The 14547-nt window shown below is 49.9% G+C and overlaps 1 protein-coding gene across 1 annotated transcript in view; it reads left to right on the top strand.

The window, feature by feature from the left end:
• Positions 1–2818: 2818 nt before the first annotated feature.
• The window catches only part of IQGAP2 (IQ motif containing GTPase activating protein 2), a 302560-nt gene continuing 290831 nt past the window's right edge, over positions 2819–14547 (top strand). Inside the window, exon 1 of the mRNA XM_041752928.1 lies at positions 2819–3099. Coding sequence (XP_041608862.1) covers positions 2958–3099 — 142 coding nt within the window. The 5' untranslated portion in view covers positions 2819–2957. The remainder of the gene's footprint in view (positions 3100–14547) is intronic.

Genomic DNA, 14547 nt, shown 5'->3' with positions numbered 1-14547 from the left:
ACTGGAAAATCACCAAATTATTTCAAAGGTGAATGGAATGTTAGAATTGCAAGCCAAGATTTTTACTTAAATATACTTTTTTAATCCTGTTTGATGCTCTTGATATAATTAATCTGTTATAGTTACAAAAACAAAGTTGCATTTTTTCCAGACACCTTCATGCTCATTTCATTCAAGAGGTAACTCTTAGAAAACCATCTTTTAAAAACAATGTTACATCAAAATTGTTTTACTGTGTCTAGTTTTTCAATGTCATCTTTTGTTTCACATTAAAGAAAAAAAACTCTTGCTTTATTAAAAAAATATTTTTTAGTAGATGTCTTCAGTTTTTGTTTTTAATATTCTTGAAAGCACAATCACATGGCAAACTACGTTGGCACATTGCCTTGTATTTATTTGACTCCCTCTCCAATGTCAAATAGTCCAGAATTCTGCAAATAAGTTTGTTTTCTGAGGTTCTGCAGAGAAGTGATCTGAGAGCTAGTACTGCTACCCAGTGAATGCAGACTGAAATCCCAAAGATGGATTCCAGCACTTAAAACAAAACAAAACAAAACAAAAAACAGAAGCATTTGCTTTTAGTTTCTTTGTAGTGTTAAGTTCTCTATGAAAGCATCAGTCATGACAGAGTTTGAAACCACCCCAGAGCCCCCAAAGAGCTGACCAGCTAGCACATGAACTTAGAACGACTTTCCTGCAGAGCATCTGTTTATGCTTTAACCTTTACTTTCTACCATTAATAGATATTTACTTATTACAATCTGTGACATCTATGGAAATGCTGATGGCACCAACTTATTTGTATTAGAATGTCCCCTCTATCACTTATTGGTGTGGACATCATCGAAGCTCTCTTCTTGTCTACTCCTGCCACAGCCGCTTCTCTAATCTACCTCATAACCTGCTGCAAGATTTACCTTCCCTGAACTCCCTTCATCATGCAGCTCCCATACCCAGAACTTTAAGGGCTTTCATATGCCCCCGTGATAACATCCAGTCCCCTTAGCCTGACCTCACTGTCCTCCAGGATCTGATACCAGCTCGAGTGCCCACCCTCACCTACCTCACCCAAGCTCATGCCCCACCCCTTGTCCTTTGTCCTTGCCGCTCTTTCTGGGGCGCACATCCTGCATCCAACTCTCACCCACTTTTCAAGGTCTACCTCAGGGCACACTTTCAAACCCCTTTGCCTTCCTTGACCATTCTAAGTTTACGATTTCCCTCTCATCTCTAAATAGGTAAAACACACACTTTGTGGGGTCTTAAATCTTCCACTGACAGTGAACACGGTTATGTGCGAGAGCTTTACAGTCCAGTACATGGAATCATACAGATGGAATGAACTTTAGATTATGCTCCAATCCAGTATCTTCCAAAGCGTAGAAAACTCTCCTTGAACATGCTCCTCCTCCAGGTGAACATTGACGGGCAGGGTGCTCTAACTTAAAATGTGGCTGTTTCACTTTGGAATTGCTCTTTTAATTAGAGGCATCTGCTCTTTAGGGAAGAAAACCCCCACACATCCCATCTCGATCAGGGGAGAATCTAATGGCGCTCGAAAAGAAAGAAAAGAAAAAAAAAGAGAGGAGTGGTTGAGAATCGCCTCTCTGGCCTGTCTGGGTGGGATGTCCCTGGGCCCAAGCCAACTGCATAGTGCCTACCGCTCTATCGAAGCGCTCTTGCAGGGGCCGCAGGTCTACAGGTCAGCTTCCCCCGCAGCTGGTTAGACATGCCACTTCCTGAGCACCCCCGAGGAACTGGAACCTCTGAGGGTGCGGCCCTCGGGGCTGAGCTTCAAGGGCCGCACCTCCCCCTCCACAGTGAGACGCCCCCCCGCCCGTCTTTGCCTGCTTCAGGAGGGTCACGATGCACTTTCTCTCCAGTTAGAGTCTCACACGCTGCCGCAATTACTTTGTTTTGCCAGCACGTGGTCACCGACGCCTCTGACAGTCCCCAAACAGGTGAGGCACGGGTTTAAAACAGTCCCCCAGGGGCAGCCCCGGTGGCCCAGCGGTTTAGCGCCACCTGCAGCCCAGGGCGTGATCCTGGAGTCCCAGGATCGAGTCCCACGTCTGGCTCCCTGCATGGAGCCTGCTTCTCCCTCTGCCTGTGTCTCTGCCTCTCTCTCTGCATCTCTATGAATAAATAAATAAAAATCTTAAAAAAAATTTTTTTAAATTAAAAAAAATAAAATAAAACAGTCCCCCAGGCCTCCCGCCGTGCTCGCCCTAGGGGAGTCCTGGAGAGCCCGCGCCGGCCACCGCGACCGCGTTAGGAAAGCCCTTCCAAGGGGGCCCCGGGCCGTTTAGTGCCCTCTGGGCTCGGCCGGGACGGGCTGTGCGGGGAGCCCGCCTGGGAGGGGGTCCGCGGGCGCGGGGGCGGCGGGGGGCGCTGCTCCTCTTGCTCTCCCGACACTCGCGCACTCTCCGTTCGTCATGAACGGGGAGCCCTGTATTTTGTAGACAAAGAGTCGCAGAAGCAACTTTTGAAGGAAAAGCAAAAGAAGAAAGGAAAGAAAGGAAAGGAAGGAAGGAAGAAGGCACGGCGCCACCTCCCCGGGGCGCAGAGAAGCGCGCCCGCGTCTCCCGCGCTTTCCCGCTCTGCCCCACGTGGGCTCACTCCACCCTCGGAACTCTCCAGAAGCCCGCGGCCGGCCGCAGCGCCCCCGCCCCGCAGCGCCCCCCGCAGCGCCCCCCGCAGCCCCCCGCCCCGCAGCGCCCCCGCCCCTCGCTCCGCCCACCCCCCCGCTCCGCCCGGCCTGGAAGGGGCGGGCCCTCGGGTACCGCGCGGCGCCGGGCTCGCGGTAGGGGTCGCTGCTGCGCGGCGCGCTCCCGGGGGATAACGGGGCCCGGCGGCAGGAGAGCGGAGACCTGCCCGGGACGCGGAGCTCGCTCGTCGGCGTCGGCGCGGCGGCTGCGGGAGCGGACCCGGGAGCGGACCCGGGAGCGCCGGAGCCCATGTCGCGGCGGCCAGGGCAGGGAGGCGACCGGCCGGACACGAGCGCGCCCCCGGGCCCGGAGCCCGCCAGCCTGGCCGGCGAGGGGAGCCGCGGGGGGCGCGCCCCGGAGCCGCCGGCCCTGCAGAGACCCCGTTATGGCTGTAAGTACCCGCGGCCTCGGGGAGCGCTCCCGGGGCGCCCCTCCCCGGGGGCCGCGCTGGGGGGCCGGGGGCCGGGCGCGGGCGGCGGGCGGGCAGCGGCTGCGCGCTGGCGAAGTTCGCAGCTGAAGTTGCAGGAGGCGGCGAGCCGCGTCCTCCCGCCCCGCGAGTCCTGATGCGCAGCGGGGGCCCCGGCCTCCCCGGGGAGCCCGGGGGCCGCGGACCGCGGGCCAGGTGGGGGCTTAGGGCCCTCAGGTGAGGAGCCCTCGGAGCCCCGGGCCGCTACCGCCTGGGGCCGGGGGGTGGCGTGAGCGGCCTGAGCCTTCCCGCTCCCAGGGAAAGTTGGTTTGCGCTGCTACAGGTGGGCAGGGCCAGCGCCCCGCGCCCGCGTCCCGGAGGGCGGGCGGCCCCCACCCCGCGCTCCCTCGCGCCCCCCGCGCCCCCAGGGCAGGCCCCCGCCCCGTGCCCCCCCAGCGCAGGCGGCCCCCACCCCGCACCTCCCCCAGGGCAGGCGGCCCCCGCACCGCGCGGCCCCCCCAGGGCAGGAGGCCCCCACCCCGCACCCCCCCCGAGGGCAGGCGGCCCCCACCCCGTCCCCCCCCCGGGCAGGAGGCCCCCACCCCGCACCCCCCCCGAGGGCAGGCGGCCCCCACCCCGTCCCCCCCCCGGGCAGGCGGCCCCCTCTCCGCGCCCCCCCCCCGGGGCAGGCGTCCCCCAGCCCCCGCCTCCTCCTCCCCAGGGCAGGAGGCCCCCGCCCCGCCTGCACCTGAGCGGGAGGCGGGCCCGCGCCGCGGTGCCTCCTCCCCGGGCGGCGCTGTCCCTCTGCCGCCCTGCGACCCTGCGGCGGCCGCCCTGGCGAGTCCCGGGAGCCCGCGTGACCCGCGTCGGGGTGTCCGCCGTGAGCAGCCCGGGAGCCTCTCGGAAGGCGGGGGGGGGTGCAGATTAGCCGCAACCACGTGTCTGCGTGCTCAGAGTCCATAGTCTTCGCTAAACTTGTGCCAGGAAGTGTTTCCTTTAAAACAAACAGAACGGTGGCGCTGGGTCTGCGCGGGCGGCGGTCCGGGGCTGCTGGCTGTTCGGCCCGCGGCGCGTGCGGCGACGGCGGGGCACCTGCGCCGGCTCCTGGGCGCCAGCGAGGCCTGGGCCGCCGGGCCGAGCCCGGGACGGGGAGCGGGGTCCCGGGGAGCGGGTTCCGCCGTGCGGCCCTGGGTGCCAGGTGGCGGGGAAGAAGCCCGAGGAGCCAGATGCAGCCTCCGCGCGGTGCGGGGCGGGGATGGCGGTGGCGGCCCCAGCGGGCCCGGGACCCAGGGCTTGGCAGCCCTCACTGCACTTGAGGGAACCTCGCAGGCCGCGGTCACTGCTGTGGACCTCAGGTCGGGGACAGTCTCCTCGAGGTGACGAGCTCCCGAACAGTGGCAGCTGGCTTCATTGTGAACCGCAGAGTCTGGAAACGAGGCAAATACACACCAGAAAACCCCCCCGTTTTTTGTTTGTCTTAACGATAGTCACAGAGAGAGAGAGAGGCAGAGACAGAGGCAGAGGGAGAAGCAGGCTCCATGCACCGGGAGCCCGACGTGGGATTCGATCCGGGGTCTCCAGGATCGCGCCCTGGGCCAAAGGCAGGCGCTAAACCGCTGCGCCACCCAGGGATCCCCCCCACCCCCAGCTTTTGATACATTTTAAAGCCGATGTATTCGGTGGATCATTTCTCACTGATTCAATGTGCTGTGCAGAAGTTGCAGTGAATGGGGACGGCTGGGCGGCCCAGGGCCTGATTCCAGTTGGGGGATCCAGTCCCACGTCCCTCCACCCCCCCACCCCCCCGGCCCCAGAGCCTCTCTCTGTGTCTCTCACGAATAGGTAAATAAAATCTTAAGAAAAAAAAAAGTTGTAGTGAATGAAGAGGAGTAATGCAGCATCTTCACATGCAGACACAGATGGATTTGTGATGTTTGTTTGATTTTCTGTCAAATGTACCTGTGGATTTAGCACACCCCAGAAGCAGCAGCCAAGGAGGTTCTATCCGACCTACAACCACGAAGAACACTCCACATTGCCACTTTTTCTGGAAATGATTGTCCAACTTTTCTCACAACTTTGGTGTAATGGAGTGGTGTGCCTGCTTGTTGGAATCACTCCCATTTGCGTCTCGCCAGCTCACAAAGTACTGGCATTCTTTGGTCATTGAGTAGAAGAAAAGTGTTTGATAGTTTCCAGATTTTATGGTCACCCTAAAATATTAAGGCTTTAATAAAGGAGACTGTTAAGTCCTTAAAATGAACTTTTTTTGTAATTTTGCTACCAGGTTCATAGTTTTTTGAAGAAGTCTAGTTGAATACACTTTAGTGTTACTCAGTGTCTGGTAACACACATTATTCATGCAAATGGAGACTGTATGATGTATTACAATACATAATTTGTTTTTTCTAAGGTTTTATTTATTCAAGACAGACGGCGGGGCGGGGGGGGGGGGGCAGAGACACAAGCAGAGGGAGAAGCAGGCTCCATGCAGGGAGCCCCATGTGGGACTCGATCCCAGGACCCCGGGATCACACCTTGAGCTGAAGGCAGACGCTCAACCACTGAGCCACCGGGTGTCCCTATAATACATAATTTCTGGTAGTGGTTTGATTTTTGGGCTCCTGTCCACACAACACTGCAAATAGTGCTGTGAGCTCTTCACAGGAAGTCTGGGGAAGGAAAATGTAGTGTCCTCGCCCTGTTGATTACAGAATTGTACTGTTTCTTCTCTGGGTTTAGTGAGTAGAGGCTCCATAAAACCCTGAACTATACCAAACAGGCTTTATCCCTGACACTTAACAGTAAGCAAAGCCCTCTACATGGTTCTCACGTAGAGAGCCCTCTACGTTCCCTCTACATGGTTATTTCAGTTCTAGTACTGTACATTCTAAGTAAAAGGTATTTGAGACTGGACTTTGAAACAACTTTTTAGTAGTTGGTATTAACTGTCACACTTGTTTTAGGCCTGGTCCTGCCATCTCTCCTTCCCTTGAAATGTCGTTTGATTCAGTAATTCTTGGACAAATTCACTGAGCTCGGGGCTGTCACGGTGTCTCTCTTCTCCACCAGGCTGGATGTCTGTAAAATACCACATAGTAAGTTGTACTTGAGGGATTTCTCAGAGTTCTCCATGAAGGCATCCTTCTCAGATTTCTGACATGAGACGTTACTGAAGTCTTCCTGATTGGCACACTGGAGCACTGAATTAAAATTAAATGGATCATTTTCTATTTAATCCCCACTTTTTCCATTTTTGGCTGCATTCTCCTGCAACCTATGAAATTACTTTGTGTCCTGTTACTGTAGGACAAAGTCGAAATAGCTCATTCAGTCCTGCAGGGAATACGAGGCAAGAGGTAAAGCTGGAAATCGTTTTACTCCATCAACAGCGGGGAGGGGTCGAGGGAGGAGGAGAAGCAGACTGCCCCTTGAGCACAGAGCCAGATGCCAGGCTAAACCCCAGGACCCTGAGATCATGACCTGAGCCAAAGTCAGATGCTTCACCGACTGAGCCACCCAGGCGCCCCAAAACCAAACTTAAATGACACTTATGCTTGGGCATGATTTGCAAATAATTTTTGTGCTGTTCTAACGAGCTATGATGAATTAGCCAAAATAATGCTCAAAACAGTTGCCACCATGATCTGTCAAGTTTTCTTGTGGTTTCTTGCGAGTTAATACTACAGATGGTAAAAGGAGAGCTTTATGACTAGACTTAGAAGATCTCGCTGAGAACTGATAATTTAGTCAACATTTAAGTGCCTACTGTGGGTAGTAATCAATGTGCTTTTGGCAAGCACTGCGGTTTTCTACCCTCTGCAAAACTTCTTTTCTCTCAAGAGAAGCATTGTAGAACTAATGGCAATCAACGTTTCATTGTTTTTCTTAAAATCCAGCATGGGCCATAGCAGAAGGGGTGTGTGTGTGTGTGTGTGTGTGTGTGTGTGTGTGTGTGTGTGTTGAGGGTGGGGGATGGGAGGCTGTCCTGGCTGATGCTGTTTGTTTGTTTGTTTGGTTGGTTTGGTTTGGTTTTGGATAATGCTCTTGTTCGAATGGTGAGATTTCCAAATCTCTTGGTGACTGGAGTATAAGTTGAACCTCTTTTTTTATTTTTTAAGATTTTATTTATTTATTCATGACAGATACAGAGAAAGAGAGAGGCAGAGACACAGGCAGAGGGAGAAGCAGGCTCCATGCAGGGAGCCCGACGTGGGACTCGGTCCCGGGACCCCAGGATCATGCCCTGGGCTGAAGGCAGGCGCTGAACCGCTGAGCTACCCAGGGACCCTCCCTAAGTTAAACCTCTTAACCCTTTCTCAGTATTAATCTGAGAAGAAATATAGGTTGTTAAATCTGTCTAGTGCTGCTTGGCTTCTCCATTGTATCGGTGTTTTCATGCAAATTTAAAAGTTTCAAGATATCTGCTATGTTGCCTCCTGATGCTGTCATTAGTAGACAAAAAGGTTGTTCCTTCATGTACTATTATTTTGAGGTTTTCAAAAGGATCTTCAAGGCCAACAGCTCAAGTGTTATTGTAGTATGCCTTTAACTGTAATTACACATGTTGTTAGCCAAAATGACTTGTTTGGGAGAGTTTAAGCTTGTAATACCAAGTTTGTTTCAGAATTGAGTATCAGGGTGTTAGCTAACTCCTTTTTTCTCTAGAGAACCATTGGTTTGCTGTTGCCCCTTACCCTCCCACTACGCAAGCTTTTTAACAGTTCATTTCATTTAAAAGTCTAGTATGCAAACAGACCTAATGCATCAAGCCTTCATGGTGACCAAAGGAGAAACAAAGGCCACTCATCTTCTGATGTGATGGTTAGGTGTGGTCCTACAGGGTGGGCAGTTCAGCCTGGGAAATTGAGGTTGGTATACTTTGCAAGAGCTGGTGCTTTTCATGTGCAGCTGTTATCATCTGCTCATTATTACCTTTGAGAGGGCCAGCGGTTTCCCTATTTCACAGAGAGGCCGAAATCCGTGATTATGTCTCAAGGCCGCACAGCTGGCTGGTAACAGTGGGAACTTGAAAGCTGGTGCTATCAGAACCTGGAAGCTTTGCTCACCGGCTGTTGTCAGTTTGGTCTCCCATGAATTGCTTACAGGGGTTTCACCTCTTTTTGTTTCAGACGTTGGTCGTGATTTATCAAAGTCCAGAAACCCATAGCTATTTGGACAACGTGATCATTTAAAAGTAGATGCATGGTATTGTCTAAACTTGATTTTTGCTTCCTCCCCATCCCCAAGAAAGCATGGACTTTTTATAGAGTACATCCAGGCTTCATCAAGTGGTTTTATGTATGTATAGAAACATCCCGTTTCACTGTGAGGCATGAAATGAAGCTGTATGCTCCAATGAGTCCAAATGGAATAATTTTTAAAACACACTTTATTCTGTAGACTGGCCATGCATTAAAATCTGGGGTTGATGAGAAATCAGGCAGCAGCTTGCAGTGAGGTGACCGACAAGTGAGCCAGTACTTTTTCACATTACTGTTCGTGTTTATTTTTCTCCCTTGAAGAGCAGAATGGTGTCCGTGACCCGGGGGTCCCGGGATCGAGTCCCTCATTGGGCTCCCCGCGGGGAGCCTGCTTCTCCCTCTGCCTGGGCCTCTGCCTCTCTCTGTCTCTCTGTGTGTGTCTCTCATGAATAAATAAAATCTTTTTTTAAAAAAAGTGAAAGGCATCCTTGTGTATTGGTTGTGTGGGTAGCGTGTTTGGGACTGAAGCTTAGGTGGTGGGGATAGCTGCTGGGCCACAGTCAGGGAGCCAGAAGGGCATCTTTCCTGGAATATCATTCTTTTGTAGGTAACAAAGGGCAATGAGACCTGTCTTGAGGAAAGGAGTCTTTCAGTGAAGTATCTTTTTCTTTGAAACACCTTTTGTGTTTTGTTTTTTTTAACTGTCCATTAGATTTTGATTGGTGAGTGGCCCAGAAGTGGGGCCTGAGGGAAGGTTAGGTGTGGTTGGAGGGGCTGGCGCTGCAAAGCGTAGGAGGGCAGGGGAGGCTTGTGCTTGTCGTCTGCTCCGGGTGTTGCTCAGAGTCCCTTCGCCACGCTTCTGGCTTTGGGGGTTCCTCGGGAAGGGCCGGTTTGTCAGAAAGTTTTGCTCAGAATGGGATGAACGTTGCTCAGTGACAATGACTCCTGCGGTACTGACGGCGGTCAAGGAATACAGAGATGGGGAGCCGTGTACCCTCCTGGGCCTCGTCAGCTCCAGCGAGGGGACAGACAGCTAATTCTAAACCATCCCAGAAGGTAAATTTCTCTAAGAACAGGTGAGAAGAAAAGGTACACTTACAGCCCGACAAAGCTCTTGACAAGTAAACAATTTGGCAGTAGGTTTCTGTCACCTTTTTTCTTTTTCTTCCTTCTCTCCATTACCTGGGGCAATTTTTACTTCTCAGATTTTACTAGAGATTTAGAGCCGTCAAATGACTGGCGTCCCAGTTTGGTGGGAAAGTGGCTCACACCGTGTTTTCCACTCATAAGTTGGCCCAGAGACATAACTAAATGTTAAGTGGCCTCCTACTGTGTGAGCGTGGATGGGGCCTGTGCACCAGCGTGCCTCAAAGCCCCTGACACTGTCTCTCCTGCCAGTGCCATGGTTTTCGGGGAGCACTTTCTGGAGGAGCAACAGCACAGAGCATCGCCTGAGAACTTGTGGCAAAGACCAATTTCTGGGCACCCCTCCCCTAGGCCTTCTGGATCAAACTGGAGGCGGGGCCTACCACTATCTGGGTGAACCTTGTAGGGGATTCTATTGCACTGGTCAAGGGCAAAGGTGAAAAGACATTCCTTTTATTTTTTTTTTTTAAGATTTTATTTATTTATTCATGAGAAACAGAGGGGCAGAGACAAAGGCAGAGGGAGAAGCAGGCTCCCTACAGGGATCCTGGTGCGGGACTCAGTGTGGGACTTGATCCTGATCCCAGGACCCTGGGATCACGCGTGATCCAAAGGCAGACGTTCAACCACTGAGCCACCCAAGCGTCCCTGAAAAGACATTCCTAATACACAATCTCCCTCCTCACAGTGCTTGCAGGTTTTCATCAAGTAAGTGTAAATACGTGGGTATGAACCTGAAGGCTTTAGTTAACTTACTCCGTGTGTGTTTGATCTGAGCACACGCTTGGCACTGCATAGAAATCTGGGAATCGATTTCTCTACAAGTTTGTGTTTATTTTATAGGATTTATTTTCGTCTGTCTTTAAGGTTGCTTTTCTCACTTCTGGGGAACAAATGTGATATGGAAGATAAAGTCCAGGGATCCCTGGGTGGCGCAGCGGTTTGGCGCCTGCCTTTGGCCCAGGGCGCGATCCTGGAGATCCGGGATCGAATCCCACGTCAGGCTCCCGGTGCATGGAGCCTGCTTCTCCCTCTGCCTGTGTCTCTGCCTCTCTCTCTCACTGTGTTCCTATCATAAATAAATAAAAATTAAAAAAAAAAAAAAAAGAAGATAAAGTCCAAAATCTCCATGGAGGAGGGATTGAGGGCCACTGCCCAAGGATTTCTCAGTGGAGGTAGTGCTTTTAGAGCACAGAGAAGACTGAAGAAGCTGGGAAAGCTTTCTATGTAAAAGGGAGGCTCCAAGCTGGCAATTCTGGGCTGTAATACTGGCACGGATGCCTAACAGTAAGGCTTGAAGGCTGTCCTCTTCCTCCGTCTTTTTCTTCAGAACAGCTTGAAGTGTTTTTAATTCACTTATTCATGGTATTTAGAACAGTTGAATATGCTAGCAGAAATACTCTTCAATAGATATAAGTGGAGCCAGTTACCCCCACACTTCAGGGAAACTACAGATCTGTTTATTTTGTTACTGATTACAGACAGGAGAACATTCCTATGATTCGATTTGATTTTTTTGCTTGGGATCCCCAAATATGACTTTTTTTTTAAGATTTTATTTATTTGAGAGAATGGGGTGGGGAGGAAGGAGACAATCTTAAGCAGATGTCCCCACTGAGTGCAGAGCCCCAGTGGGACTGGATCTCATGACCCTGAGATCATGATCTAAGTCAAAATCAAGAGTCTGATGGTTAACTAACTGAGGCATGCAGGCGTCCCCAAAGATGACTTTTAATTGTTCTCCTTTATCCATTACTATCAAATTTCTGAAGGAAGATTTTTTATTTTTTTTATTTTTATTTTTTAAATTTTTTTAAATTTATGATAGTCACACAGAGAGAGAGAGAGAGAGGCAGACACATAGGCAGAGGGAGAAGCAGGCTCCAAGCACCGGGAGCCTGACGTGGGATTCGATCCCGGGTCTCCAGGATCGCGCCCTGGGCCAAAGGCAGGTGCTAAACCACTGCGCCACCCAGGGATCCCTGAAGGAAGACTTTTTAATATTATTTTTAAAAATCAAGATCAATTAGTTCCTGGTAATATTCTCCATTCTCATGGGCTTTTTTTTTGCTTGGTTTGTTTGTTGTTGTTTTGTTTTTTGCAGATACGAATTCAGTCTTAAGTAATGTTAATGCATTTCCTTGGTCCTCTCCATCTAAAAAGACTTGATTTGCAAGTGATGGAAGCGACAACATATATTTCAAATTAGGTGATGTTTATGTTCAATATCAAGCGGTAGCTTGTTACCCTGGCATTGAGAAAACGTTCAATTAATATTTGTTGTTATTACGGGTTTTGCTTGAAGTGTTGGTACTATACAGTTGGTCTAAAGGAGGAACTTCTTTATTCTCTCTGTTAAAGATAATCAGAAAAAAAAAATAATAAAGATAATCAGAGCAGCTTTCAAGTGCCAGGCAAATATTTAATGTTTGTTTTCACACTCTGTGGGACCTAGGCAAGTTATTTTAATTTCTGTGTGCCTTAGTTTCCATACTTGTAAAGTGCAGGTGGGAAAGTCTATGCTTAGTGGGTTAAATGATTTAATACATGGAAACATACATGTTCAGAATGTGCCTCTGGAGAGTCGGTGCTTGGATATTGGAGAGGGACGGGTGACGGCGGTTCCCCTGCATCACAACTGCCCCTTGCTTCTCTCCCCTGCTCTTTCCCCTTTCCTGGCCTGAACAAAAAGTGGACTTCAAATCCTGGGCCCAGGTGCACCTGGCTGGCTCAGTCGGTAGAGCATGCTACTCTTTCATCTTGGGGTCATGAGTTTGAGCCCCACATTGGGGGTGTAGTTCACCTAAAATATATATTTTTTAAAATTCCTTGGCCCATACTATGTTGAAAGCATATACACTTGGGAAAATCTTTTAGTTATATATATGGAAATTGAATGAGCCTTACTTTGGGTGGAGATTAAATTATCCTTATTTATGTATATGTAAAAAAATCCCAATGCATTTCATTGCTGTTGCCAAATCAGGTTGGACTGGGATTGGATTTCTACCTTGCATTTTTCTGTCATCTTAAAAATGATCATGGGGTTGTCACTCACACATTTGAGTGAGGAACTGTTGCCTGGGATTATTAAGCATCCTGTTATCTCTTTCAGGGTTAAGCTGATTATTATTGCTGCTGCTGATTTGAAAGCCCAAGGTTGTGATGAGGAGCTACTTGAAATAAGTGTTAGTTTTTATGTCTGGTTCCCTTGTAGAGTTTGGTGTGGCTAGCAGGGTTCCACCTTGTGCTGTGGGGGCTTGGAAGGGAGGTGAGGAAGAGGAGGAAGTACACAGGGTTCATCTGCCATCCGTCAGGCCTTACTACCTCTAGAAAGTTAGTGAAACTCAAATGATAGGAATATGTAGGATGTATGTTGGCCGTAAGAAATGGAGAATCTAGGCTGCTTCTCACCTTGGCACTTGGAGATGACTTATTCATTCAGCTCTCCTTTTCTGCTAGGCGCTTTATGGTAGCACGTTTCATATACACATTTTCTACTAACCCCTGTACTCCTCAGTGTCTCAAAAAGGGAGAATTAAGGGGCACCTGGGTGGCTCAGTTGGTTAAGCATCTGCCTTTGGCTCAGGTAGTGGTCCGGGGTCCTAGGGTGGAACCCCGCATCAGGCTCGCTGCTTGGTGGGGTGTCTGCTTCTCCCTCTCCCTCTGCCCTTCCCCCTGCTCATGCTTGTGTTCTCTCTCTCTCTCTGAAATAAATAAATTTTTTTAAAGGGGGGAGGGGAGAACTGAGTCCTGCTAGACTTAGGTGGCTCCCACATGGCTGTTGGGTACATCTTCCACTTTGTTGTTCTTGGCCTGAGCCCTGGGCTGACCAAGCAGGGTGGGGTGAGACAATGGAAAATGTCAGCCACATAGTCAGCCTCACAGGATAGGAGTTCTCCTCTCAGTCACCCCCGAAACTCTGCCACCCCCAGTGGGATCCAGGAAGGCAGCTTCCCAGAGCTCTGCTCATACGGAACCCTTAGAAGTTATCTGAGAAAGGGTCATTACAAAGCTAATGCAGATGTGCTTTAGTTTTCATTCTGTAGCTAAGATTTATTTTCCAAAGGGAAAAACAATTAAGAAAACATATGTAAAGGCAGTTACCTGTCATGGGAATTGGGGTGCCATGAGGCCTTTCCTTTGGCACTGATTCTGGGTACTGTCTCATATCTTCCTCAGTTCTCTGATACGGTGTCTGCTGTTGTCCGTTTGAATGAGCCAGTAGTCTGGAGCCTTGTGCTTATGTATTCCTCTTCAATGTGGGCTCCGGCAGGGGTGGGAATATTATTTTAAGGTGACTTACCATGAATTACCTTTTAAAACAATCAAATGAGTTTTGAAAAATACTGTACTACATGGATTACTCTAAGGAAAAACATGGACAAAATTAAAAAAAAAAAAAAAAGAAAACCTTGAGGGGTCTCGACTGTGTTTTGGTTCCTGCTATATCCCCAGTATCTGGCACATAAGCCAATCCTCATAGCAGCAGTGGGTCCATGTAGGTAATAAGGTAATGGGTGAATTAAAAAAAATGTGTTTCCTCTTCAAATTTTTTATAAACCTATTTTTATAGTTAAAAAAAGATTACAATTAGTTACCTTTACCTGATGATAATACAGAGTTCTTGTTGAGAAAATCAGAGTGGGATAGACAGGTCTGTTGTCATGAAAGGATTCAGTGAAGATCTGATTTTCCGTGTGTGTGTGTGTGTGTGTGTGTGTGTGTGTGTGTGTGTAGGCAGGATGAGATGGAGAGACAGGGTGAGGGGCTGAAGTGTTAAGAGGTCCAGGACTCATAGCTGTTAAGCTGTTGGAATTGGGATAGGGATTGAGAGAGGTTGGATGAAAAACATAAAGATCAGCAATGGTGATGAGAAAAAAAATCCCAACTGGGCAGTAGCTGTTTAAGGTTTTCTGTTTGTTTTAGTAATCTCCACACCCAAGGTGGGGCTCAAACTCAAGACCTCAAGATCAAGAGTCACATGTTCTTCCCGCTGAGCCAACCAGGCGCCTCAGGTTTTTAAAATGTATGAAGGGAAAATGTTAAGGAAACTGATCTGTCAAAAGCAATAATGACCCAA

The sequence above is a fragment of the Vulpes lagopus genome, chromosome 4 (assembly GCF_018345385.1).
Source record: "Vulpes lagopus strain Blue_001 chromosome 4, ASM1834538v1, whole genome shotgun sequence".
NCBI classification, from domain to species: domain Eukaryota; kingdom Metazoa; phylum Chordata; class Mammalia; order Carnivora; family Canidae; genus Vulpes; species Vulpes lagopus.
The sequence above is the reverse complement of the archived record's forward strand: the minus strand, read 5'-3'. Positions and strand labels throughout refer to the sequence as shown.